The sequence below is a fragment of the Lampetra fluviatilis genome, chromosome 35 (genome assembly GCF_964198595.1).
Source record: "Lampetra fluviatilis chromosome 35, kcLamFluv1.1, whole genome shotgun sequence".
In the NCBI taxonomy this organism is placed as follows: domain Eukaryota; kingdom Metazoa; phylum Chordata; class Hyperoartia; order Petromyzontiformes; family Petromyzontidae; genus Lampetra; species Lampetra fluviatilis.
This window is the reverse complement of record NC_136309.1, coordinates 11,596,810-11,623,907: the sequence shown is the minus strand read 5'-3', so window position 1 is coordinate 11,623,907 and position 27,098 is coordinate 11,596,810. Positions and strand designations below refer to the sequence as shown.

General features: G+C 53.9%; 1 protein-coding gene across 6 annotated transcripts in view; it reads left to right on the top strand.

Annotated features, from left to right (window-relative positions):
• RAB11FIP4 (RAB11 family interacting protein 4) overlaps window positions 1-27,098 on the top strand; it is an 83,247-nt gene that overhangs the window by 22,263 nt on the left and 33,886 nt on the right. For all 6 annotated transcript variants that reach the window (XM_078872957.1, XM_078872958.1, XM_078872955.1 and 3 more), the window contains one exon: window positions 20,597-23,948. In XM_078872957.1, coding sequence (XP_078729083.1) covers window positions 20,755-23,948 — 3,194 coding nt within the window. In that variant the 5' untranslated portion in view covers window positions 20,597-20,754. The remainder of the gene's footprint in view (window positions 1-20,596; window positions 23,949-27,098) is intronic.

The window sequence follows — 27,098 nt, the reverse complement described above, 5'->3', positions numbered from 1 at the left end:
AGGACGGCGTACCAGGGGGAGTCCAGGGCTCTATCTCAGACGTCTTCCGCCTCCTCTTCTTTAGCTCAACATCACTCTCGAGCCCTTCGATACAATCCCCTTTTATACCGAACCCCTCCCTGAGGGGTGGGGCCCCGGGGGATCATAACGACCGAATCGACCCCCCAGGGTGTCTGGCGCGGACGTCGCAGAGGGCACCTGCTTGTGCACACATGTAGCCCCGCCTACTGTGTTTGTTTACCATAGGCTGCCATGCATAATGGGCTCTCTCTCTAACACCCCTACATCACTCCCCCCCCGCATAGCATGCAGCCGTCCCGGCTGCCAACATACAAAAATTTGACAATAAAGGTGCCTTCACCCCCTGACCGCGCGTGTGCCTCACTATTTTTGAACAATAACAGGAACCAGAACAAGAACGCAACACAAGATGAGAAACAACCCGACGCACCCCCCCGAATAAATACGAATTCCGTAAAAAAAACAGCTTATATACAACCAGCAGGGAACCCACCCCGCACACACAACAAACGGTGAACCCAGCATATGTACATCCGAGGAGCGGGAAACACACCATCCACACAACACCCAATAAACACAACAGCTATGTACACATTTTCCGGCCTCACAACAGTTTGCGCATTTTAGCGCGCGTCCTTGCAGCGGGCCCCTCACACGGGGTAACCCCGCGTGGCGGACAATCAGGTGGCGACTGTCCGTCTTGAGGTGAGCATTCCTCTGACTCCGCGTGACCCTCGGCATCCGCAGGAGGGGTGATCGGGCGTGAGCCCGTCACTCCTGATGCTCCTGAAGGTGGCACAGCCGGCAAGGCATTAGGTGAGAGCGACGGAGACGGACCCAGCAAGTCGGCTGACCCCCCACATGTTTGGCCACGCGCGTGTGAAGTGTGGTTGTGAACCGCAGCGAAGGGTTTTAATCTGGAGGGGTGCACGAACCATCGCCGCTTCCCCCACTTGATGCGCACGCACTGCGGACGTAACACCTCCACCACTTCCACAGGGCCCCGCCACGGCCGCACAAGTTTAGAGGAGGTTGCCAGTGGCACCTGGGGGCAGTGCAACCATGCCTTGTCCCCCGGCTTCCACTGCAGCATGTGCGCTCGACTCAATCTGAGGCGCTCATTTGCCTTCTGACGGAGGTCAGAGTTTTGCATTGCAGCATCCCGTGCCTCGGTCAATTTGTCCAGATTAAATTTAACGTGGTCAGCCAGATTAGTTTTTCCCTGCGGCACGGGAATCCGCAACTGGGCACGAACAGGCGGGTCTGGTTCTCGGCCGTACATAAGGTAAAAGGGAGAAAACCCCGTAGCCGCATGGGGTGCCATCCGGTACGCCGCCAAGACCCCCTGAATTTGTAGGTCCCAATCCGTTTGCGAGTCCGAAACTTGTTGTGATAACATGGACGAGATGGTGCGATGCAAACGTTCGACCATCCCGTCAGTTTGTGGGTGATATGGGGAGGTCCGAATTTTCTTTGTGCCCAGGAGATCGCAGACTTGTCTGAGTAGTTTACCGGAAAAATTTCTGCCCTGGTCGGTCAGCAGCCTCTCCGGAGCACCTTTGTCCAGGACATAACCCTGAACAAAGGCCTCCACGATGGCTGCTGCCGACTGGTTGGCCAAAGGCCAGGCCATAGGCCAGCGTGTAAAATACTCGACACCCGTCAACAAATATCTATTCCCTCTGGGGGTGGCGGGGAATGGTCCCAAAATGTCCAGAGCGACCAGCTCGTTTATCCTGGACACTTTGATCGATTGCAAGGGCGGGTTAGACTCCCGTGCCGGCGGTTTGCGTTGTGCACATTGAGGGCACGATCCCAACAAATCCCCCACATCCCTCGTCATGCCAGGCCAGTAAAAATCAAGTTGCAGCAAGGCGAGAGTCTTTTGGGTCCCCAGGTGTAGGAGGCGCTCATGAGCGGCCCATACCACCCTACCCCGCAACCCAGTAGGGACAACCAGCCGATGTCGACGTGACTTCCCGTCCCAATGCATTAGCAGACCTTGGCACATTTCCCATGCGTCGGAACCACCACTTTTTCCCCCCGCCGCACCGCCAACGCGACGTCGCCACCCGAGGAGGGAGACATCCTCCATCTGGAGGCGCCCCCATTCAATGACGGGCAACCCCAACAGGGAATCTTTGCCCTGCTGTTCGATCGAATTAGGAACCATTGCATCGTCGTCGTTGGCGGCCGCCAAGACAGGTACCGATGTGTCCCCTGGAGGCCTGCAACGTCCAGACCCCAGGAGGCATGCACACTCGGAGGTGGTTGGCAAGCGTGACAGAGCGTCCGCGTTGGTGTGGCGAACGCCCTTACGGTATGTGGTTTGGAAATCGTAATCCTGGAGGACCTCCAACCATCGGGACAATTGTCCCGATGGCTGTTGAACCCTCAGGGCGTACTGCAGTGCCGCATGATCTGTGCGGACGGTGAAATGCCGACCGTACAGATATGGGCGATACTGTTGGACGAAATGGACAATTGCCAACAGTTCCCTACGGGTGACACAATACCGTTGCTCCGCTGGAGACAACACCCGACTGCCGTACGCAACCACATGTTCCACGCCGTCAACCACCTGGGAGAGCACGCCCCCAATACCCGTGTTGCTCGCATCGGTGTCGAGCAAGAACGGTTTTGAAAAATCAGGGTAAATCAGGGGAGGAGCGTTTACCAAAGCATCTCGAAGGGAGCAAAAAGCAGCCTCCTCCTCCTGACCCCAGCAAAACCGAACCCCTTTAGATGTTAAAGCATGTAGGGGTTTGGCGATAGTCGCAAAATTAGCGACGAAGCGTCTATAATACGACGCAAACCCAATAAAACTCCTAACCTCTCCCACTGAGGTGGGAGTCGGCCAGGAGCTTACACACTGCGTTTTGGCGGGATCGGTAGAAATACCTGAGCGCCCCACGATGTGCCCCAAATAACGCACCGACTCGCGTAACAAATGGCATTTTTGGGGCTTAAATTTCAAATTAGCAGCCCGCATCTTTAGGAAAACCGCCCGCAACCTCTGGAGATGTTCCTCAAAAGTTTTGCCAAAGACAATGACGTCATCCAAATAAATCAGGCACGACTCCCATTGCAATCCAGCCAAAACCAATTCCATCAACCGCTGGAAAGTTGCCGGCGCTGAGTGTAAGCCCATCGGCAACCGGTTGAATTGAAACAGGCCGTGCGGAGTACGGAAAGCAGTTTTAGGCTTTGAATCATCGTCCAGAGGAAGCTGCCAGAATCCCGAAAGTAAGTCCAATGTGGAGAAGAATCGCGCTCCCGCCAAGGCGTCAAGCGATTCGTCCATCCGTGGGAGCGGGTATGCGTCGGCAACCGTAATTTTATTAAGGCGCCGAAAGTCAACGCAAAACCGCAACGAACCGTCCTGCTTCTTAACCAGGACGATCGGCGCTCCCCAAGGGCTGTTGGAGGGAGAAATTATGTCGGCGGCTAGCATGTCATCAACAGCCGATTTGACATGGTCCTTTTCGGCGGGACTCAACCGAAAAGGATTTTGGCGTATTGGCGCGCTGTCACCCGTATCAATATGGTGACGCAGCAGATGAGTGCAGCCCAAATCGTATTTATCCCGACTGAAAATTCCCTCAGTAGTGTCTTAAGACGTTGGCGCTCTAAATTTGACAGGTCCGTCGATCCCGCGCAAAGCGCCTCGAGCCACCCTTCATCGCTGTCTGAATGTGGTCGCGGTGCAGGGGCAGCGCCGACATGACTCGCGACGGGTTCCTCACAGGGCACCGGCGTTGCGTGAGCAAGCACGGTCCCCTGTGGGACCACCACCGTCTGCGAGCCCACATTGAGGACCGCGATGAAGGGTTCTCCATCCCCTCTCACTATGGTCTGGGCCGGGAGTAAATTAGGTCCACTGACCCCGGCCCTAGACGGTCCCAGCAAAACCCCTTGAGCCCCAATGCCCTTAGCGAAGGGCCGCCGAAGTCTCAAAGGAATTAACATTTGCGCCCCCGGAGGAACGCGCACCGTTCTATCTACGAACGCCGGCACCGTCGCGAACGCCGTCCGGCTCGTAGCGGGGGATGGCAAAAACGCCATGCGTCGGCCCGATGGGAGCTCAATGCATCCCTGGTCGATTAATATCCTAATCGGCATTTTGGCCAGGAAATCCGTCCCCAGCAGGCACGGAACCGCCAGCGAGGAGGAAACAAAAATCGGCCCAGATAATTTAATATCCCCGACACAAATTTGGGCTCGAATTTGTCCGATGATGCCAAGTGAACCCCCGTTAGCAGCAAAGAATGGCACATTAACAGGCATCAAAGGACGGCTCTGGGCAGGGAGAATGTTATAAATCAACTCCGAAATAATGGTCGCCGATGCTCCTGTATCGACCAGGATGCGCACCTCGACCCCATCGATGTGACCCACAACGGCCGACGACCCCGATGACGCGGCTACAACCCGATGGGCCAACACGGACCACTGGCTGGGTTCAATGTGAGTACCCAGAGCGGTGCGTGTTGGTGCCATGGTACGCGATATTTGCCCCCCCTTCGCTGCGGTGTTCGAGTGTGTGACGGGCGTGTGCGTGGGCCAAACATGAGGGGTGCCGCGACTCGCCGGATTATGATGGTGGAGCTTGTGACGAGGGCCGGCGTCCCGTTGAGGTGTCGTTCCGCGCTGCCGAGGAGAGCGGCACCCCGAGGCGACGTGGCCCCGGATGCCGCAGTTATAACAGCGTGGAAGCGCTGGTGGCGACGATGGACGTTGTAGACGGCTTGAACCGGCCCGGTCCTCCCGCGCTCCCGCTCCGTGCTGCCGTCGATGGTTGATGGCGCAAACCTCTTCCGCCGGGAGGGTGGCCGCAGCGACGGCGCGCCCGCTCGCCGCCTTGCTGGCCTTCCGTCGTTGAGAGGACAGGTTTGCGTGGAGGAGACGGGCCGCTTGGAGGGAGCACATCTCTGCATCGTCCTGTGCGACAATGACGATGTCTAAGTCGTCCGCCAGCAAAAGTATCTTCTCTGTCACCATGGCGTCGACACCCTCGTCATCCATTCGTGGAAAGGCCTCCTTCGCCAGTGCCAGGAGGCTTGTGCGGTACGCCAGGGGCGACTCCTTCGTCCCCCGCTGGCGATCGTAAAAGAGTTGGCGACAGTCCGATGGTGGACCATATACCGCCGACAGCACCTGCATCGCCTTCCGCAGCGTGGAGCGCCTCTCCTTCGAAGCCGATGTTAGAGTGGCGAGGGCGTCGCTGTCGAGAAGTGCTGGCAGCGCGCGGAGAGCCTCGGCGTCTGTCCACTGTGCCATCTCCTGGTGAGCGAGGAAGCGCCGCTGGAAGCCGCCCCAGTCGCCATCCTCGCCCACAAATTCCTTGAGTGGAGGTAGCCGCTGATGTAAGGCAGCGGCTGCAGAGGAAGAACGCACTCCCTCGTCCGCCTCACTCAACTCAGCGTCGGCACGAACCAGCGATGGCATCGCCGGTCGCACCCGTGGTGACGCGGCAGGCACTGTACTCCCGCCGTTGGACGCGATGCTTAGAGCGGCCACGCCCTCAACAGCAGCTGCGGCGATGGCGGGAGTTTCAAAATGTTGCTCCGTTGAAATGGCGGGAAGGCGCTGTGGTCGTTGGCTGCTGTCGCCTCGTGGCGGTCCCGCAGCCCCCAGCCGCGTGATGTTGTCGAGCATGGCGGCTGCGGCGTACAGCAGCTCGGCCAGCTTCGCGTGCGCCTGCCTCAGCCCCTCCGTCGACGGCTCCCCTTCCTCCAGCTGCTGTGGCGTGGATGCACCCAGCCCCGGCTGCTCGATGGCATCTTCAGCCATCTCGGGCCCTCCGACTGCAGCGGTGTCCTCCGCCCCTGGTACTCCGACTCGAGTCGTCCGGCGTGTATCCATGTTCGTACTTTGTTTCACTTCTGACGCCAGATGTAGTAACGCTCACGACTCGTTCACACCGGAGTTGGAGGCACACTTGTTTATTTAACACCAACGTTGTGACATACACATTTGAGGGGGTATCGGCCCCCTCACCCGTCTATCTGAGGACACACCTCTCTAGCTAACCCTAGCCTGCCTCTGAGTCCTCCACTAATGGGCTAGGGGAGGCTATCTTGGCCCGACACTGGTCAGTCGGGCCCGGTACCCAGAGTCCAGACCAGCACTGGCTCTGGCTCTGGTACCACGCCACTGGCTCGAGCCTGCGCGGTCCTGATAAGGACGGCGTACCAGGGGGAGTCCAGGGCTCTATCTCAGACGTCTTCCGCCTCCTCTTCTTTAGCTCAACATCACTCTCGAGCCCTTCGATACAATCCCCTTTTATACCGAACCCCTCCCTGAGGGGTGGGGCCCCGGGGGATCATAACGACCGAATCGACCCCCCAGGGTGTCTGGCGCGGACGTCGCAGAGGGCACCTGCTTGTGCACACATGTAGCCCCGCCTACTGTGTTTGTTTACCATAGGCTGCCATGCATAATGGGCTCTCTCTCTAACACCCCTACACTTGTTTCAGTAGCTTTCTCTCTCTCCCTTGAAGACTGTCGCTTGTGTTGCGATCGAAACGTCGTGATCTATTAATTTTCTATCTACGTGACTTTACCGAAAGAACCAAAGAGTAAGCCATCCATATATATACATAGACACAATTTCAACCGAGATGACGGGTACATGCTCAGCAATCACTGGAAGGACGTTATCAACCAGTTTAAGTCATAACTGCTGTAATGTTTAAATTTTTCACTGCTCTTGTGCCCTGCCCATTCCGTTCCTCTTGTGCCCCGCCCACTCCGTTTTAACACTTGAGCTACGCCCACTTTTAAACCTTGATAAACAGCTGCATTCGAGGCTTACCCCCCTTTTCTCTCCGCCTGATGACGACCGTTTGTGTTGCGATCGAAAGGTCGTAGTTTTTTGTTTATTTTTTATTTATTTGAACCTATCTACGTGACCCAAAGAATATGGTTCTTCTTGTTATTTTGGTTGCCGACCCCTGGCCATTGGAAGTCCTGTTCACAGTGGAAGTCGAGTTAACCGTGGAAGTCCAGTTTACCATGGATATCCAGTTGACCATGAAAGTCCAGTTGACCATAGAAGTCCAGTTGACCATAGAAGTCCAGTTGACCATGGAAGTCCAGTTTATCATGGAAGTCGAGTGCACCATGGAAGTCCAGATCACCATGGAAGTCCAGTTCACCATGGAAGTCTAGTAGACCATGGAAGTCCAGTTCACTGTGGAAGTCGAGTTCACTGTGGAAGTCCAGTTCACCATGGAAGTGCAGTTCACCATGGAAGTGCAGTTCACCATGGAAGTCCAGTTTACCATGGAAGTCCAGTTGACCATGGAAGTGCAGTTCACCATGGAAGTGCAGTTCACCATGGAAGTCCAGTTCACCATGGAAGTCCAGTTTACCATGGAAGTCCAGTTTACCATGGAAGTCCAGTTTACCATGGAAGTCCAGTTTACCGTGGAAGTCCAGTTTACCATGGAAGTCCAGTTGACCATGGAAGTCCAGTTGACCGTGGAAGTCCAGTTTACCGTGGAAGTCCAGTTTACCGTGGAAGTCCAGTTTACCATGGAAGTCTAGTTTACCATGGAAGTCCAGTTGACCATGGAAGTGCAGTTCACCGTGGAAGTCCAGTTTACTGTGGAAGTCTAGTTGACTGTGGAAGTCCAGTTGACCATGGAAGTCCAGTTGACCATGGAAGTCCAGTTGACCATGGAAGTGCATTTCAACATGGAAGTCCAGTTGACCATGGAAGTCCAGTTGACCATGGAAGTCCAGTTGACCATGGAAGTGCATTTCAACATGGAAGTCCAGTTTACCATTGGCAACCTGCAGCTCCAGAGCTGAACGCCGCACTTTAAGGACTGCTTCATGACATTATTATTTATCAAGGGCTGACCGTCTCGTATTCACCACAGTACATTGAGGCTCTTGAAATATGGAGGATTTTTTTTACCAAAATAGAAAAAAAACGACTCATTGTTAGTTTGGTTGTATTTGAATCGGTATCTCAGCAAATAGTCTATGAGATCTGCCCGAAAAAGTGTGACACCCTGCCGATTTGAGTTTTCTCCCCACCGTCCCATCGTACGTTCCACCTCGGAGGTCAAGCCTCGAGACCAGGCAAACGTCGCTGCTCCGTCGCGGGCCCAAGTCGTCAGGAATTTGCCCCTTCGGGTCACGGTGCTCGTCGCCGTCCATGCAGGCACCTCTGCTGGAATCCGAAGCCTAGTTCCTCCTTCCTTAGCAAGTACATGCAGAGCGCGGGAGAAATCTAAGTTCCATACTGGTTGCGTTATGAACGTATTAATAAATGCATGTGAGCAATGTCCCATGTATGCTCTGTGGCAGACGCGGTGTCAAAGGCTGCGCGAGTATCAGTGCCGTGCAGCGAACTGTGCGCATGTAACGATGCGTCTCTTTGTGGATTCAGTCTTGATTCTCACGCGTGACGATCGCCCACATCTCGAAAGCGAACGTCCGGAATCGCGGAGCTGCACCTGTTGCCCCGTGTTCTGCTACTGTGCAGGTCGCGTGGAAGCGGAAGATGCTCATTGTAAGGCACACGTTCGCCTGTCGTGTCCGCTAGAGCACGCAGGGGATCTGACTGGAAATGAGCTGCAGGGTAATCGCGCAGTGTTTAGCTTCGCTGCGGTCGGAAGCCTCGATGGGACCACGTATGAACGCGCACCGTACATTGAACTGCCTTCGCACCGTACGTAGCCCACCGTGCAAATCAGAGATGCGGGGACACAAGAAGCTGAGGACCGTGGTGGGGGAGGGGGGGAGAGGAGGTGGTGCCGGTGCTGGGAAAGGAAATGGGATGTGGTGCGCTCGTGCAAATGTTTTCTCGAGAGCAAACGACGGCAGGTTGCAGCCGCAAAGCTCGAGGGCAATGCCCGGCTCCTCTGAAGTCCTCACTGGGGCTCAAACCGAGCTCCTAAAGTCTACAGAGAGGAGCGTCTCTGTTCTCTGTCCCGGAGCCGGGGCTGCCACACCGTGTGGGACCGCGGTTGGCTTCAAGGGCAGAGAGAAGTCGGTGCCAGTGGCACGGGGCTCGCGCTTGTAGCGGGAGGGGGCTTCTCGCGGGCCTCGTATCGGGAAATTGACACGGAGATAGCAGCTGTGGGTGGGGTGGGCGGTGGTGGCAGTGGTTGGGTGGTGGTGGTGGTGTGGCGGTGGTGTGGCGGTGGGATGCACCCTAATTACCCAGCAACATCGCAGTCACAAAGACACGCGTATCCAAAGACAAAGATCCCCCGCATTTCCTTGACAGACTTTTGGGGCAAGTGCTGTTTAGCGAGCACAAACATACGGACACACAACGACAACAGCCGCGACATTCATCACGAAGTGGCAGTAACGTCACCACAGCACTTGTGCCAGACAAAGTGCACTTTGAAGCCACGTGAAGTGTCGAAGGCTCACTGACAGGGGGTCACGGGACAGACGAGTTAACTGCCCGAGATGACTGGCAGATGCATCACACTCACACACACATTTTTAAACACGCGTATATACAGATGACGAAGACAAAGATCCCCCGTATAGCCTTAACAGAATGTTGGGGCAAGTGCTGTGAGCGAGTAGCACCTATGAAGGCCGGTACGGCACACGAGGGGGTGGGTGGCCAACACCACACCCGACCGCCTTTGTTTCCCGACTAGTGATGTTTTACACATTGCACCAGGTACTCAATTGAGGCCGAGTTCACCTAGGGGACACCCATGACCGGTTCAGATTATCGTCACCGTGGTTGGCCGTGAGCGGGAATCGATCCCAGGTCGCCGGGTTCGTAGCATGCTAACCGTTGCACCACCGCTCCTCACACATGCACACACGCCCGTTCACAAACACTCATGTAACACACACCTACAGCACGCACGTATCCACGCACACGAACACACACGCTCGCATCCCTCGTTCAGTTGCAGACACGTGCCTTTTGCCCAATCCTCTCCTTGTACAATTTACTTTCAAGTACAAATCATAACGAGCCTAATGCAGCAGCACTCTCATCATTTGCTGCGGTCGAGCCAAGAATCGTCACGTGGCGCGGGGGCGTTCCCCCTCGCGTCTCGGCTGCCCCAGTTGTGAGCCACGGAGTAGTTTCAGCTGCAACATATTCACAGCTCTGTGGCTCACAGTTATCTGGGAATGTCAACGTGGTATTCAGAGCGAGTTCGCATCGGCAGTCATTAACGTCAGCGTTAGCATGAGTCATGTTCTTATTTTTGTTTTGTTAATATCACCAAGCCGTGCTTATTAAACGGAACATTAGAGGCGAGGCGTCCCATGATAATTAAGTTGCGTTTGAACGATCAGCAATTAACCAATTATTCTCTTTCCAGAGCAGTGGAGACGTTGGAAAGGGATATGGCGTGGGCGGGGGGGATAAACCCTGAGTTCAGTTCCCAGTCACGGTGAATAGCAGTGATGAATAACTGACGTGGTCCTGGGCCTCCCCGAGGTCGACTCAGCCTTATGTAGTGCGATGTGTAAAACATGAGCACTGGGGGGAGACAAAGGCGGTCGGGCGTGCTGCTGGCCACTCACCCCCTTTTGTGACGTGCCAGCTCTCATAGGTGCCTGCTAACAGCAGCACTTGCCCCAACAGCCTGCTAAAGACTATGCGGGGGATCTTTGTCTTTGTAGGAGTCATTGCCACCGTGGGTGGCGTGTATATATGTATGTCACTTATGTTATGGGTCACTGGTAGGCTGGAGTAGGTGGCACGCGACTCGTAGCCACATCCCATCGCGAGGGGCGGTATACTGGATGTGGTGTGCCAGGCTGCTGATCCGGAACAGACCCGGCTGTAAATGCCACCAAGCCCTGGTCCATCGTAGTGGCTTGAGTGGGTGCCCTGCGGTCTGGTCTGTGGGTGGACGAGGCATCAAGCCACCGATTCTCTGGGCTCGCGATACGCGCTTCATATTGCTTGGGCAAGAATTTCCTTGTTCACATACATCTTTGTTGTTTGTAAACTAAACTATTTTCTATTTTACCGGGTAAGTCCCACTGAGCTATATAGCTCTTTTTCAGAAGCGACCTGGCCACAGATTATAGCTCAACGAAGTGGCTGATCACCATCATCACGTTGATTCTAAATGTGGAGGAAAGAACCGGAGGACCCGGAAAAGAATCCACACAACCACGGGGAGAGAGACACGCAAACTCCACAAATACAGCAGCAGGCGTCAGGGTCGGGATCGAACCCACACCTCCTGTATACCAGGCGAGGTAGTTAACATCGCGCCATGTTAATTACGTGAACCCTGCAGTCACTGGAGAACGCTTTATTGAGAATTGTAAAATAATTCTGCAAAACTGTAATCCCAACAGCCAGGGTTAATTGTCAATTAGTAAGATATTTTGCTTTGTTTATTGGCCTTGCAGGCTGGCAATTAACCAGCAGCATGTGTTCGCCCGCGAGTGAACTCTGGACCGCTTTGAGCGGGCTCGCTAAACAAACACCGTACTGCCGCTTCACCAGATGTTATTGGTAAGAGCACTCTCAGTCAACAATGGGAGCCCTGATCGAGGAAACACAAGGCGAGATCGAATTTTTCACGCAGCCACTTGGGTTCCATCTTCAGCCCCGTCACAACACAGCATCAGTGGCGGCTGAAATATCCGAGAGAGATCACATTGGTCTACCACACGCGATCTGAGTATTGCGAGAGGACACCCTGAGATCTGAGGCTGGCCTGGGAATTCTCGAGGTGAACTCAGAACTTAAAGAGTACCCAACGGGGTGTTGTGACGTTGTGCAACGTCGGCGCTGGCGGTGGCTGTCAACCTCCTCTCTCGTGTGCACCGTCTTGTCCCGGCCTTCGCTGGGGGCTCCAACAGTCGACGAAACTAAACGGGATCTTGCTCTTCAGTCAAGAACTCATTGGTTCTGCTCGGGGCCAGAGTTCCACGAAAGGTTTAAACCTTCCACCACCCTCCCTCGGCGATTCCATGAGGCGGCTCATCTTTTGAGGTCACGAGTCAATTCTCAAGAAGTCGATGTTTACGGCTTGGTGAGTCTCCATTCCTTGCCCCCGTGTCGTCCGTATTGTTCCGTGGCGGAGCGATCTCGTGTGCAAGCGGTGCAACAGCACCGGTGCCCCAGGGGGGAGGCGCAATGGGGGGGGGGGCATTGGACAGGGGGCCCCCGATTGAATTGGTTGCACCGGGGCCCATGCTAACCCACGGCGCTATGCCACTCGTCTCATTCGTCGAGCCTATGGTCTCTAATAGCCACACATATACTACGAGCATGAAATACGCGTTTAAACCCATTAATAACGAATAGTCGATTCTCATTCGCACGACTCGACGCGTTTCTTGTGAGAGCAAGAATCGACGTGAATCGAGGCTGGGGTGGAGCTGTGCGGTTTGGGCTCCGAAGCGGGAATGTGGAATTTCCACGCCGTGGCTCTCGCTGCGCCGAGCCGGCGTCAGGGCGACCGCCGGTGTCCTTGCTCCGTCCGAGCATCGGACCCCGGAACCCCGTTTCACGGTGAGTCCTGCGAGGAAGCCAAGGGTTAAACCGCGTCGCCAGCTCCACCGTCAGCAGCAGCGCCACCGTCGCCGCCTGCACCGCCTCGACTCGCTGGCGAGCCCGGGCGTGGACTTTGGCCGCCGTCACGTGCCGTGCCGTGAACCCGGGGCGAGCGCGAGCGCCACCCGTGGAGGTGGAGGCAGACGTCGCGTGGCGTTGCGCCGTTTCGGAGAGAGGCGGGGGAGGGAGAGGCCGCGCGCGGGTCGGGGACAGGTGCTCGGGATAAACCCTCGGCGCGTTCACAGACACAGGTACGACGGGGCCACCCGCCCGCCCACTCGCCCACCCGCCCACTCGCCCACCTGCCCACTCATTCACAGCGCTTTGGCAGTACGTTGGTGGGGGGGGGGTGTGAAGGAGAAGGGAATTCACTAGGGCAGGTGAGAGACTGCTCGGCGTCGCGGCGGACTGGAGGATGACACGCAAGGTGGCTTGTACGTATGTATGTACGTTGAACTTCTTTCTCACAGTACGTAGCTAACCGTGCAAATTCGGAGGCTTCTGCAGAAGGTCAAGTCGCATGTCCCGTGGTTCTCTGACGTGCAGCCCTATCTCTCTTGCCAGTCCACTACCCTGTGAAGGGCATCTGCACACCGTGCCAGTTGTGAGGGTTACTTGAACCATACTTCACCACACTGGTCGGTGGGCGTTGGCATAGGTGGGGAACATCGATCGACGTGAGAGCATAGAAGTAGCGTACAACTGTTGTTTTGCTGCACTACCCTCTGCTGCCCACAACGTAACACCGGTTCTACGCATCGTGGTCACTGTCCAGGCTCAAAACCTCCTGCCCAGCTTCTGAGATCTGACGGGCTTGGGTGCAATCGGAGTGATTTGGTCATCGGTGATACAGCACATACATTCATTTAATGCTTGCAAACATTACCATAGTCGGCGTCGTTTACAGTGCGAAGCACATATGTTTGCATGCATGATGCACGGTGCGAGCTAATTTAACTTGCAGACAACTTAAACAGACAGCTTAAATAATTATTTAATCAAGACAGACTCGCGTCTGTTTCGCCAAGTGACATAAAATAAGGGCGAGTTTAAACAATTTTTTTTTTACCAGGGAAGGGCCCACTGAGCCACATAGCTCTTTGCTGAAGCGACCTGGCCTTCAATGGCAGCTCAGCGAAGTGGCTTATCACGTGTAAATGTATAGCAGTAGCCAAATACTCTAAACGCGTCATGTTGAAAGAATGCACACGACCTTCTGTGGCCGCCTGCAACTCTCTTCCTTCTGAGATTATGAAGCCACCGGCGCTACGCATGTTTTAATCATCTATATTGAAACTAATTTCTTTAAAACTGCTTTTTGTGTTTGGTTTGTTGTCCTTCCCCGCACCTCAGATTAGCACGGTTAGCTACGTACGGTGAAAAATACGTTTTACATACGTACAAGATACAAACTCCAAATATACAAGGCATCAGGGTCAGGATCGAACCCACGACCGCCTGTTTACCGGGCGAGGTAGTTAACATCTCGCCGTAAGCCTCTGGGGTCTTCCGGACCGAAATGTCCATCCGTGCGTGTTTCTAGCAGCCACAACCTGAAACAGATTTCATCAGCAGGGCAGTCGGACGACTTCGTCCCATCAACCACCACACTGCAGGTCGTCACCTCACGTCCGCTTCTTCCCTCCCACTGCTCCACTTTGCAAGTCATTCTCCCATCAGCGTCTCTCTTTCGAAGTTATTATAACTTTGTTCAAGTCAAGAAGCGCTTTAATCCGAATGTATTACACATGCAATAGTGCAGTTTGTTGCTGACCGCTTGGCGGTTTTGGATTTTGTTTTTGTTGGGCCTGTACTTTTGGGTATTCACTTACTTGGGCTTAATTCCCCTCGCAGAGAATAACAGACATCAGTTTGAAAAGTAACCTCAACCCAAGGCATTGAAGTGATGCTTTGTAGCAAACAGTATAACGAGTGGTTTAAGCCATTGTGTTTGTCGGAGTCGAGTGGCGTGTAAGGATAGGATGATTCGTACTCGCGGGTAATGTACTGACTCCGTGCCGCTACTGGACAGCTGTGAAAAAGAGCTTTATAGCTAATCGATTTCCTCCCGTATGAATTCGTATTTTCGATTTTGAATTCCTTGAGTGCTCGCGATGCAAGGTCATCGCAACCCGTCTCTATTCCCCCATATTGTTTCTACTGCTTCCAGTCTCCTGACCTGGTGTGTTATGATTGTGCTCCCTCCAGGAGCTTCAGTGTCACGGCATAGCGGTGGGGGGGGCTGGGATGGGGAGGGAGGGGTAGGTGGGGAGGGGGTAGGTGGGGGGTAGGGAGGGGTGGGGAGCTAATTAATTTCAGACGCTGAGGACAGGCGCCCTGCCAGCACTGTGGTTCTTCACGTGCGGTGAAGTGCTCCATTTGATATTTTATTCCATGAATTTTAAAATTATGATTTGTATTTCTCAGGTTAAAAACAAGTTGTTCAAGGAGTGGGACATTTTGGGGTCTAAACGTTGCTCGGCATATAAGATGGGAGGGAGTCGATGGGAAAACGACGAGATCGCTTGACGAGTTTTTGCTTACAGAGCCATTTTTGCGGAGCGTATCTCGCTCGTTCAGCGTGGCGCGCCTGTCGTGGTAGCTGTTACTGAGGGGAGAGGAAGAGCTGCACTAATGAGCATGATAGCAGCTATAGCAGAGACACGGAGAGGACACATATCGACGATGAGAGAGAATGGTCTGAGTGGATCATTGAGATGAGGAATCATCTGTTGGGATGGACATCTCCCAGAGCCACGTTTGAGAGATGAGAGCAGAATAGGAGCGCGAGTCTGTGGCGTAGTCGTGTGAATGCAATGGACCTTGGCGCAAGGAAGTAAAACTGTGTAAGTGCCTCAGACTTTTCGGTATGCTTATCTATGAATTCGCGTTATTATTATGACTGTATTATTATTATGACTGTATTATTATGAGACTCCCGTGGTTAATTTCCACCCTCTTCCCACTGGTGGCGTCCCCCCTGGCCCCGTGTGGGCCTGCGCGCTAGGGCAGCATCTTAGAGCGGCGTCAGTGCGCAAAGTGGGGGCCCTGCCGTGATGCCGGGTGGCAGCGGGCGGGGGGTTTCGAGCGGCATCACTGAGGTTGGGGAGTTGCCGTCACGTGTGAGAGGGATCGGCACCGCGTTAATGTGCGAGCGAGTGCCGCGAATTCTTCTCAATCATTCGCTGGGAGGCCGGTCAATGATCGGCACAGCACGTGAACGGCACTAACAGAGGCCGGATCCCTTTAGAAACGGTCTCGCTGTTTTGAACCTCTTACTCGTTATTTATTACCGCAAATCTTTGCTGCGGCTTTAACGACCAGTGGCAAAAAGATTTATACGTGTTGTAATCGCAGGAATAAAATCAATGCGTCTTTGTTTTTGCGTCATTTGGAAAATGCATCAATTGTGCCATTTTCATCCCCGAAGGCTCTTGGAGTGAAACTGCTCTCCCGTGGTTTTTAAAGTCGCTGTCTCCTTGCCAAGACGAGAACGGGGCAGTGCTCACCTCCGTTGGTGGCACTGAGTCGGTAATGGAAATTCCACGTTCCCATGGCCAGGTGTCAGTTCATCCGTAGGACAAGCACAGAAACTTCGATTCCTCAAGATTGCAATGTGTCTTGTGTAAGCATCATGTTTTCCAAATCCATACGTGCGTTCGGTTCACGTGACCCCTGCAACCAATATAGGAGCTACATTGACAGTCGTGTTAAAGAAAGGTCTTGTTGAACAAATGATGACAGCAACTCGGGCGGATTGAGGTTAATCATTGCATCCCGATTCCTTGGTACAAAATTTAATTAACCCCCAGAGGGATCACGGCCCGCTGAGTTAATCGCTCACCGGAATATGAACTCACATCCTTGCCATTGAGAGCCAAGCGCTGTGAGCACAGTGCCACTCACATGCCCAGGTCGTGCCGCCACTCGCCAGCCCGGATTGCGCTGGTGGGGCAAGCGGAGCCGCGTTCCTCGTCGAGTTACGTGGAACGATGTGCGTTGGCGTTTGAGAAAATTGCTGTTCTGTTGCTCTCAATAGAACGGCAGATAATGTTGCAAGTGACACCTTCTTCTCAGCCTCACGTGGTTTATTTGTGCGATCCTCATGTTCTTCAGCAATGGGGGAAATTTAGATAATTATCATTTGTTCGCTCTCCCAAATATACTTGCTGACAGCTCAGAATGATCCGTCACGGTTTGCTGGCGTTTATTATTGCTTTGTGTTTTTAAGGAAGTAAAAAATAAATATATATGTGTAACATGCCCACTTTGTGTGCTATACGACACGAATTCACAGAGGCAAATTCCCACTGGTGGCGTCCTATAAAACACATAAACTAGCCAAACGTGCTTAAATTAAATGCCTACTCAAGGCTCCAAGGACATTTCTGTACACGTGCGTTGAGTCTTTGGAAAAATGTCTCTCTGTTGTGTTAATGTAACTCTCATATGATAGGGAAAATAATAATCATAATACATTCCAGCCACTCTCTGCCACCAATGGTTGAAGGCCACCCCATGCCATGTCAGTCATGGGTTTTTGTTGTAACTAAATTTCACCACACTGGCCAGTGCAAGTTGGTGGAGGGAGGGCAGCACTGGTTCTGATCTCACTCGCCACACTGATGTTGGCCATGGTGGGGAATGGAACCCAGGTTTGCCCGGGTTCATAGTGCAGCATGCTAACCACTGCACCCACTGCTCCACCCTTCGCATATCGTATTTTAAACGTCGAAAACTCTACAGCATCATGTCCCGAATAAAACCACTCTCCCGACAGGCTAAATACACTGAGCACACCACTTGGTGGGAAGTGAGGAGTAGTTCTATATAGACATGGGTACTCGCCATGGGAACATGGGATTTCCACCACTGGCTTAAGGCCCCCAGCGGAGATGGGCCTCAACACCCCCCTCCCACCCCCTCCCACCCCCCACCCCCTCCATGGCTTCTGCGAGCAAAGTGCATCTCTGGCCAGGACTGCGTCTCGCTCTCTGTGAAGGCACGCCGACGGGATGTTAACGACCTCGTCTGGTATACAGGAGGTCTTGGGTTCGATCCCGACCCTTGACGCCTGTATATTTGGAGTTTGCGTGTCTCTTTCCCCGTGGTCACGTGGATTTTTCTCCGGGCCCTCCGGTTTTCCCCTCCACGTTTATAAACATGCGTTTTAAGTATTTGGGATGTTCTAAATGTCCACATGATAAGCCATCTTGTTGAGCTGTCATTTGTGATAGCCAGGTCGCGTCTGCCAAATAGCTCTATAGCTCAGTGGGTTTTGTCTGGTGAAATCTAAAAAGTTTTTTGTTTCGTTTTCTACTGCGCGTCACGGAGGGATTGAGAACGTGGCCTGGCCTCCAGGGGGCCGGGCAGCCTCGGCTCCTGTGACGCTCAGCCGGCATCGCAGAAACCCTGGGCTCAAACCCGCGGTGTCAGGCGCCCACCCGTGAACCTGGTGCACCTGATTTCTCGAGCGTAGCCGAGTTGACGGTCTCTGCCTGGTCACCACAAAACTCGTCAAAATTGATATTTCGATTTGGCCCGATGTTGGCAAAATTCCAGCCCCTTAAAAATGTTTAAAGTGTCAGGTTTGATTGCCGTGCTAAGAACAGCGTGAACTGGTGATATAACGTGTGTTGTGCGCCTAGTGTAGATAATGAGGCCTGCTGTAAAGGGCCTTCAAAACTAGTTCTCTTGCATCCTGTTCCCGACTGTTCTCTGCCACGGGGTGGTGCATTGCTTGCGGGGGAAGTTTTGGATGTTTAACCGCTTCACATGGCTCCAGTAGCTGCTAGGTTACGGAATGTTAATAGTTCTTGAATGTTAGAACTACGGTCCCAAATTGTAATGATGGTGATGTTAAACTGACAGAGCGATGGGAATTATCTTTTATTGAAATCCAAGCTTCTTCGCAGAGGGGCTCCCGGCAATAGAGAGAGCAGCCCAACGTGAGCGGTTTCGTGACGAAAAAAACCCGTCACGGATTCCACTGCCTCTCTTAATTTACGGAGCCTGGAGCCGTGACCGATCACAACAGCGGCGGGAGCAGCGTGCACCGTCAGCTGTCGTCTTAGAGTAAACTTTGTCAAGATCAAATGCTCATGCAGCGGAGAATCTAAACAGCTCTTGTTTTCCAAATTAAAGTTCCATTCCTAAGTCCTCTGATGTCGTCCTCCGGCTAGAGCTGCGCTCGAGTTATTTTGAGATGTTTTTGTTCTTTGCGACGAGTTGAACACGGGGCTTGGATTTGAAAGTGGGAACGGTCCGTGCCACGCCAAGCGTCCCCGCGGTGTTTGATGGGGGGGTACCCCTTGCCCAGTAGCGCCAAGGCAGCACGGCAGCATCTGTCGAACCGGCCGCACTCTTCTGCTGAGACTCGGAGAAGTCTCAACCAATCTTGGGATTTTCTGCTGAAACAAATACACCCACGGGTACACGTGATGTGTTGTTTTCGTTTGCATTGGGTTTTTTTTTTGGTGAAACAGGTCTTGTGGGCTTATTCCTGGTGTTGTTACCATTCACAATCTGCTGAAGGGGGCCCAGGATTTTTGTGCCGTTTGGAGAAGCCAAAGTCGAAGCTCCCTCTCCGGCCTAAGACACAACCCAAGAGCCAGCAGACAAACGGGCGCAGAAACGAACCATAGTTTGTACACAAGGAACAAGGCCGCTGCCCGAGCCTTTGACTATTATATGCCAATCCTCCTTTAACGCAGCTGCTGTGCGTGCGTACGGCAACAGGACTCCTTTCCATCTCTGACCACGCCTACTTACCCTTGGGTGACACCCACCTCAAACCTATATATAACCTCTTGTTACAACAGCCCTTTTTTGTTCAGCAGTTCTACTACTTATCTTTCTACCTGATGACGATTGCTTGTGTTGCGATCGAAACGCCGTGATTTATTATTTATTTTTCTACCTACGTGACTTTACCGAAAGAACCGAAGAGTATTATACAGTACATATGTACTGGACGGCAGCCCGTCCTACAGACGGGGTGATGTGACACATGACGTCTGACCCTTGTCGGACATCCACTGCTCACCAGACACCGGCCATCAACTCACCAGATATTCACCATTCACTTGACACCACTAACCAGGCACTCGCCACTCACCAGACATTCGCCACTATCCTGATACCCGCCACTCACCAGCCATCAACTCACCACCCACCATGCACCACGTGCTCAGCATCCAATTGGCTTTCTACATTTCCCACTTAACACAAGGGTCCTTTTGCTGCCTGCCCCATGTACCTGAACTGAACACGCAGATTGGTCGAGTGTTTCGTTTGTATTTTGAATCTGGCCAATTAGGGGGCATCCATTGTTGGTCAGGTGACCTCAATCGATAACTGACCGACAACAGGAAGTATTGTGATTGGTCAGTGAATAGCATGGTTATACTTTGCTGTACTGTATATATATATTTCCTAATCGTTGGAGCAGACAAACAAAATCCATGCATAGCAGAGGAATTGTAATTTATTGTCAGCTGTTTAAATTGTATTTCGTTGCCACTTGACAGGGGAAACCATTTACCACAAATTATTATTACATTTTCTACGGTTTTATACAATTCGGAATATGTGAGCGTGGCCATTGTGTAATTGTTACATCAGGTGACCTGCAGAGAGATGCTCTCGAGCTTTCCCCTTGTGGCCAGAGGGAGGGTGGCCTTTGGGTGGCTCTGGCTGGCAGTAAGTTGGGCTTCATCTGCCCCACTACAGCCCTGTCCTGCGCACATGGCCACACTGGCCACAGAAGCTTGGCCAGCGACCTGGGTGCAAGCCCCAGCCATGACCAACATGAGTGATGAATATCTTTGGACCAGTCCTGGGCCTCCCCTAGGTCGACCCAGTCTCATGGTGTGTGAGCATCAGCACTGGAAAGACAAAGGTCGCACCCCACCCCCTTTCGAGTGCCGTCCTGGACTCGGTAGATGCTCGCCCAGCAGTGCTTGCCTCTGCCATCTGTAAGAGTGAATGGGGATGTTTGTTGCTTTGTTGACCAGTGGCGGATCTCCGCGTGTGCCTGTGTCTGCTTGGCAGGGTTGACACCACACGTCTCCACGCACGCGCCGCTCGAAAAGTGGACATCGGAGGGCAGCTTAAAGGATCAACACGCTGCTGAGTTATCCTTCGGCAGTGGCTCCTAAACAAACTATATTTCTTCCCCAACGCCGCCGGCGAGCTCTGAAAGAAAGGCAATGGAAGGCAGCGGTGCCGTGAGCGAGGCATTCAGCTCAGACCTGGTTGTCTCGCTTGAGGCGGCACCGCAGGCCATCGACGGAGGGCATCGTCATGAAGACAAAGTGGGTCAAGGGGACTTTGGTTTGCCTCTTCTGATGAAGTCTCAAGACCTTCAAGATGTGTTCGAGCTTGGGCTGGGCAGACGCTTTGACAGCTTTATTTCGACAAATGAAAACCCATCGGAATATTTGGGCCTGGATTTTGATGGATTTGCCGCCACCACAAATCAACAATCCGCAGAACTCTCGGTCGAGCAGTTGGCGAGCGGGAGATACGACGCCAACCTGTTGGGACTCGACCTCGATAATGTCATGCCAAGCAAAAGCGCTCCGGGCCAAAACCCAGACAACTTTTGGGGCCTCATATCCCAGAAGGATTCGGACTCAATGTTCGACCCAAAGGATTCGGACTCAACGTTCAGTCCAAAGGATTCAGACTCAACATTCAGCCCAAATGGCCCAGATCCCTGGGTCATGAGCACGAATGCTAATCTGTCTGCTGTGAACCTCGAGCAAGCATCACATGACCTCCTAGGTCTGAGCCTGATTGAGTCCTCGGAGGTCGCCTCCGATTTCTCCGACCTGGCTGCGACCAAACCCTCACTTGGCCTGGAGTTTGACTTCCTCCCGCACGGCGAGGGCGTCACGGATGCACAGCCCTTTCACGAGTTTGGCACAGGAGGCGGCCAGGCCAGGCCGGAGAACGCCATGGATTTGAGCGGGGAGGAGCTCACCGAAGTGAGCCAGCTGAGCGAGCTGACCAACACCGACTTGCCCGCCATGTCTGCCTTCACCGCGAGTGACGACTTGCTCTCGTCCAGCAGCCTGGGCCTGGACGACGAGTTGGACATGGCACCCAGCAGCCCAGACCGCTCCGCCACTCGACCCCCATCGGACTTGGGCTTTGACATTCTCCCCCTTGACGGTGCCGTGGCGGAGGAAGGGAAGGCTCATGCAGGCTTGGAGTTTGGCGAAAGCAACCGCAACAACAACAACAGCGGGAGCAGCACGGGAGAAGTTGAGCCCACGGAGGACAGCAGAGATGCGATCGCATGCAGAGCAATGCCGGGCGACCCTCTGGGTCTGAGCAATGAAGTGGTTATGCAGATGAACTTGGATGATGAGCCGGAGAACACAGGTCTGCACACAAAGCTCCTGGTCTCGGACGATTTCTTTGATGCGATTCTCACCCAGTCCAGTCCCTTGCCAGGTATAGATTTAGTGAGTATGCTGCCTGAGGAAGGCGATGTAGAGGAGTTTCCTTTTCCCGACGTGGAGTGGAAGAATAATGATGGCCTTGTGGAAATACCCAGTTTGGAAGAGAGCAGTGTATATGAAATCATTGACGGAGACAAGTTGGAGTGTGTCGGGAACGAGCTGATGAACGGCGGCTTTGCCACACAGTCTGCAGCCTCTGTCGTGAGTGACGATGTGCCCATGGGGAGTGCCCTGGACCTGGACGCGTCTTCCGATGGACCACTCGTTGAACCCAGCCCCTTCTGGGTTCTGGGTTTTGATGGTGGCCTGCACGGTGGGGGAGCCACGCAGGAGCCGCCATCTGCCGATGCCGAGCAGCCGGAGGTAAGCGCCGTTCTTCCAGCAGCTGACACAGAGGGCGGTGGCGGTGGCGAGGGGATCACAGGCAGAGCCGGCTGGGATGAGGCTCCGTTTCCAAGTTTAGCACCCGCGGGGGAAGCGAATGTGAATGACGGCGAGGATGACGATGAGGAGTCCGTTGCCGCCGCCGCCACTACTGTCGATGCAGCGAGTGGCAACTGGCCCCTGCAGAGCGACGCGGACTGGGACGAGTCTCCTCACGCGAACTCTCTCGATGGCGGCGCATCATTCAGCGTGGACCGCGATGCAGCCCCTCGCGACGACGACGTGCCCGAGGGTATACCGCCTCCTCCCAATGCTGACGACGTAGAAGCGACTGAGGAGGAGGTGGAGGAGGGAGATGATGACGTAGCTGGCTCTCGTTCAACTGCAGATTTGAGCAGAGGGAAGGCGCCAAACGAGTGCGTGAATTGCGAACTGACAATCGCAGGAGGGGCGCCGTGGGAATCCACCGACGCCACAAGCGATGGCGCCTCAATGCTGACGAGCGGCTTTGGCCCGGAGTTTTCCGATGTGACGCCTGCCCCACCCGGCTGGTCATTCAGCTCGGATACTGACGGCACACCCTCGCCGGGGCAATTGACTCCCATCGAGGAGGACGATGGTGATGACGAGGAGGAGGAGACCGTAGAAACGGAGGATGGCGATGGCAGCGTCATGGACATAGCCCGGTCACGTCACGCCCTGGGCGAGAGCGGAGAGGCGTCAACGGAGGGGAATGCTAACGGAGGGCCCTCGCACGGCGGGCCGGCCACAGGACCCCTCGCTGCCGAGGTTGAGGCATTGTCCAGCGTCGTCGAGCCAGACAGAGCCACGGGCGCGACACCTGGCCGGTGCAGGGAGTCTCCCAACACGGACATCGCCCCTTGTGATGCAGAGTCAGCAGAGCTGCTGCCCCTTCCTCGAGAGGACGACCGTGCCTCGCAGGAGTTGTCCTTTCCCATCGAGGAGTTGGTGGAGTTGGTGGAGGAGGTGGAGGAGGTGGAGGAGGTGGAAGAAGAGGAGGATCAGAAGAACAATGGTAATGAAGTCGCGCAAGCGTCTGTCTCGGAGGAGGAGACAGTCAGTCGTAGTGACAATGTGGCCGAGCACGGGGATCTCGCATGGACGTCGCCAAACGGCGCGGGCCCTCGAGCCGGCTCCGTGGAGGCGAGGCCGCTGGGTGTACTCCTGTCGAGTGGCCCGGCAGACCCGGAGCCACCCTTTCCTGGCTCTGAAGAGGCGGAGGAGGATGAGGAGGGGGACGACGAGGAGGGGGAGGATGACGTTGCTGAAGCGGACGGCTCTGAGGAGGCATCGGACGCAAGCGGCGAGGGCCTCGCGTGTGCGACGGAGACCGGTGCCACGTCGAGCCCTGAGCCGGCGAGAGCGGCTGGCGACGACGCCGCGCTGTCATCCAGTGGCCTGGGCGAGCTGGAGCTGCCCTCGCTCGGCGCCATCTCCCCCGTGGCGGCCGGCAGTACGTCCGGGGTGAGCAGTGGCGAGGACCGGGAGAGCGGATTCAGCAGCCCCTGCCTGCACGAGCGCTGGAAGGGGTGGGTCCTCACCTCCAACCCCTCATCTCTACCCTGCGTGTATCTCATCTCTACCCTGCGTGTATCTCATCTCTACCCTGCGTGTATCTCATCTCTACCCTGTGTGTATCTCATCTCTACCCTGTGTGCATCTCATCTCTGCCCTGTGTGTATCTCATCTCTACCCTGTGTGTGTCTCATCTCTACCCTGTGTGTATCTCATCTCTACCCTGTGTGCATCTCATCTCTACCCTGTGTGTATCTCATCTCTACCCTGTGTGTATCTCATCTCTACCCTGTGTGTGTCTCATCTTTACCCTGTGTGCATCTCATCTCTACCCTGTGTGCATCTCATCTCTACCCTGTGTGTGTCTCATCTCTACCCTGTGTGTGTCTCATCTCTACCCTGTGTGCGTTTCATCTCTACCCTGTGTGTGTCTCATCTCTACCCTGTGTGCGTTTCATCTCTACCCTGTGTGTGTCTCATCTCTACCCTGTGTGTGTCTCATCTTTACCCTGTGTGTGTCTCATCTCTACCCTGTGTGCATCTCATCTCTACCCTGTGTGCATCTCATCTCTACCCTGTGTGTGTCTCATCTCTACCCTGTGTGTGTCTCATCTCTACCCTGTGTGCGTTTCATCTCTACCCTGTGTGCGTCTCATCTCTACCCTGTGTGTGTCTCATCTCTACCCTGTGTGTATCTCATATCTACCCTGTGTGCGTCTCATCTCTACCCTGTGTGTGTCTCATCTCTACCCTGTGTGTCTCATTTCTACCCTGTGTGTGTCTCATCTCTACCCTGTGTGTATCTAATCTCTACCCTGTGTGTATCTCATCTCTACCCTGTGTGTGTCTCATCTCTACCCTGTGTGCATCTCATCTCTGCCCTGTGTGTGTCTCATCTCTACCCTGTGTGTGTCTCATCTCTACCCTGTGTGTGTCTCATCTCTACCCTGTGTGCATCTCATCTCTACCCTGTGTGTGTCTCATCTCTACCTTGTGTGTGTGTCTCATCTCAACCCTGTGTGTGTCTCATCTCTACCCTGTGTGTGTCTCATCTCTACCCTGTGTGTGTCTCATCTCTACCCTGTGTGTGTCTCATCTCTACCCTGTGTGTGTCTCATCTCTACCCTGTGTGTATCTCATCTCTACCCTGTGTGTATCTCATCTCTACCCTGTGTGTGTCTCATCACTACCCTGTGTGCATCTCATCTCTGCCCTGTGTGCATCTCATCTTTACCCTGTGTGTGTCTCATCTCTACCCTGTGTGTGTCTCATCTCTACCCTGTGTGTGTCTCATCTCTACCCTGTGTGCATCTCATCTCTACCCTGTGTGTGTCTCATCTCTACCTTGTGTGTGTGTCTCATCTCAACCCTGTGTGTGTCTCATCTCTACCCTGTGTGCATCTCATCTCTACCCTGTGTGCATCTCATCTCTACCCTGTGTGCATCTCATCTCTGCCCTGTGTGCATCTCATCTCTACCCTGTGTGTGTCTCATCTCTACCCTGTGTGTGTCTCATCTCTACCCTGTGTGTATCTCATCTCTACCCTGTGTGCATCTCATCTCTACCCTGTGTGCATCTCATCTCTGCCCTGTGTGCATCTCATCTCTACCCTGTGTGTGTCTCATCTCTACCCTGTGTGTGTCTCATCTCTACCCTGTGTGCATCTCATCTCTACCCTGTGTGTATCTCATCTCTACCCTGTGTGTGTCTCATCTCTACCCTGTGTGCATCTCATCTCTACCCTGTGACTATCTCATCTCTACGCTGTGTGTCTCATCTCTACCCTGTGTCGGTCTCATCTCTACCCTGTGTGTGTCTCATCTCTACCCTGTGTGCGTTTCATCTCTACCCTGTGTGTCTCATCTCTACCCTGTGTGTGTCTCATCTCTACCCTGTGTGCGTTTCATCTCTACCCTGTGTGTGTCTCATCTCTACCCTGTGTGTGTCTCATCTCTACCCTGTGTGCGTTTCATCTCTACCCTGTGTGTGTCTCATCTCTACCCTGTGGGTGTCTCATCTCTACCCTGTGTGTGTCTCATCTCTACCCTGTGTGTCTCATCTCTACCCTGTGTGCATCTCATCTCTACCCTGTGTGCATCTCATCTCTACCCTGTGTGCATCTCATCTCTGCCCTGTGTGCATCTCATCTCTACCCTGTGTGCATCTCATCTCTACCCTGTGTGTGTCTCATCTCTACCCTGTGTGTGTCTCATCTCTACCCTGTGTGCATCTCATCTCTGCCCTGTGTGTGTCTCATCTCTACCCTGTGTGCATCTCATCTCTACGCTGTGTGCATCTCATCTCTACCCTGTGTGCATCTCATCTCTACCCTGTGTGCATCTCATCTCTACCCTGTGTGCATCTCATCTCTGCCCTGTGTGCATCTCATCTCTACCCTGTGTGTGTCTCATCTCTACCCTGTGTGTGTCTCATCTCTACCCTGTGTGCATCTCATCTCTACCCTGTGTGCATCTCATCTCTACCCTGTGTGCATCTCATCTCTGCCCTGTGTGCATCTCATCTCTGCCCTGTGTGCATCTCATCTCTACCCTGTGTGTGTCTCATCTCTACCCTGTGTGCGTCTCATCTCTGCCCTGTGTGCATCTCATCTTTACCCTGTGTGTGTCTCATCTCTACCCTGTGTGTGTCTCATCTCTACCCTGTGTGCATCTCATCTCTGCCCTGTGTGCATCTCATTTCTACCCTGTGTGTGTCTCATTTCTACCCTGTGTGCATCTCATCTCTACCCTGTGTGTGTCTCATCTCTACCCTGTGTGTCTCATCTCAACCCTGTGTGCGTCTCATCTCTACCCTGTGTGCATCTCATCTCTGCCCTGTGTGCATCTCATCTCTACCCTGTGTGTGTCTCATCTCTACCCTGTGTGTGTCTCATCTCTACCCTGTGACTATCTCATCTCTACCCTGTGTGTGTCTCATCTCTACCCTGTGTGTGTCTCATCTCTACCCTGTGTGTATCTCATCTCTACCCAGTGTGCATCTCATCTCTACCCTGTGTGTGTCTCATCTCTACCCTGTGACTATCTCATCTCTACCCTGTGTGTGTCTCATCTCTACCCTGTGTGCATCTCATCTCTACCCTGTGTGTGTCTCATCTCTACCCTGTGTGCATCTCATCTCTACCCTGTGTGTGTCTCATCTCTAC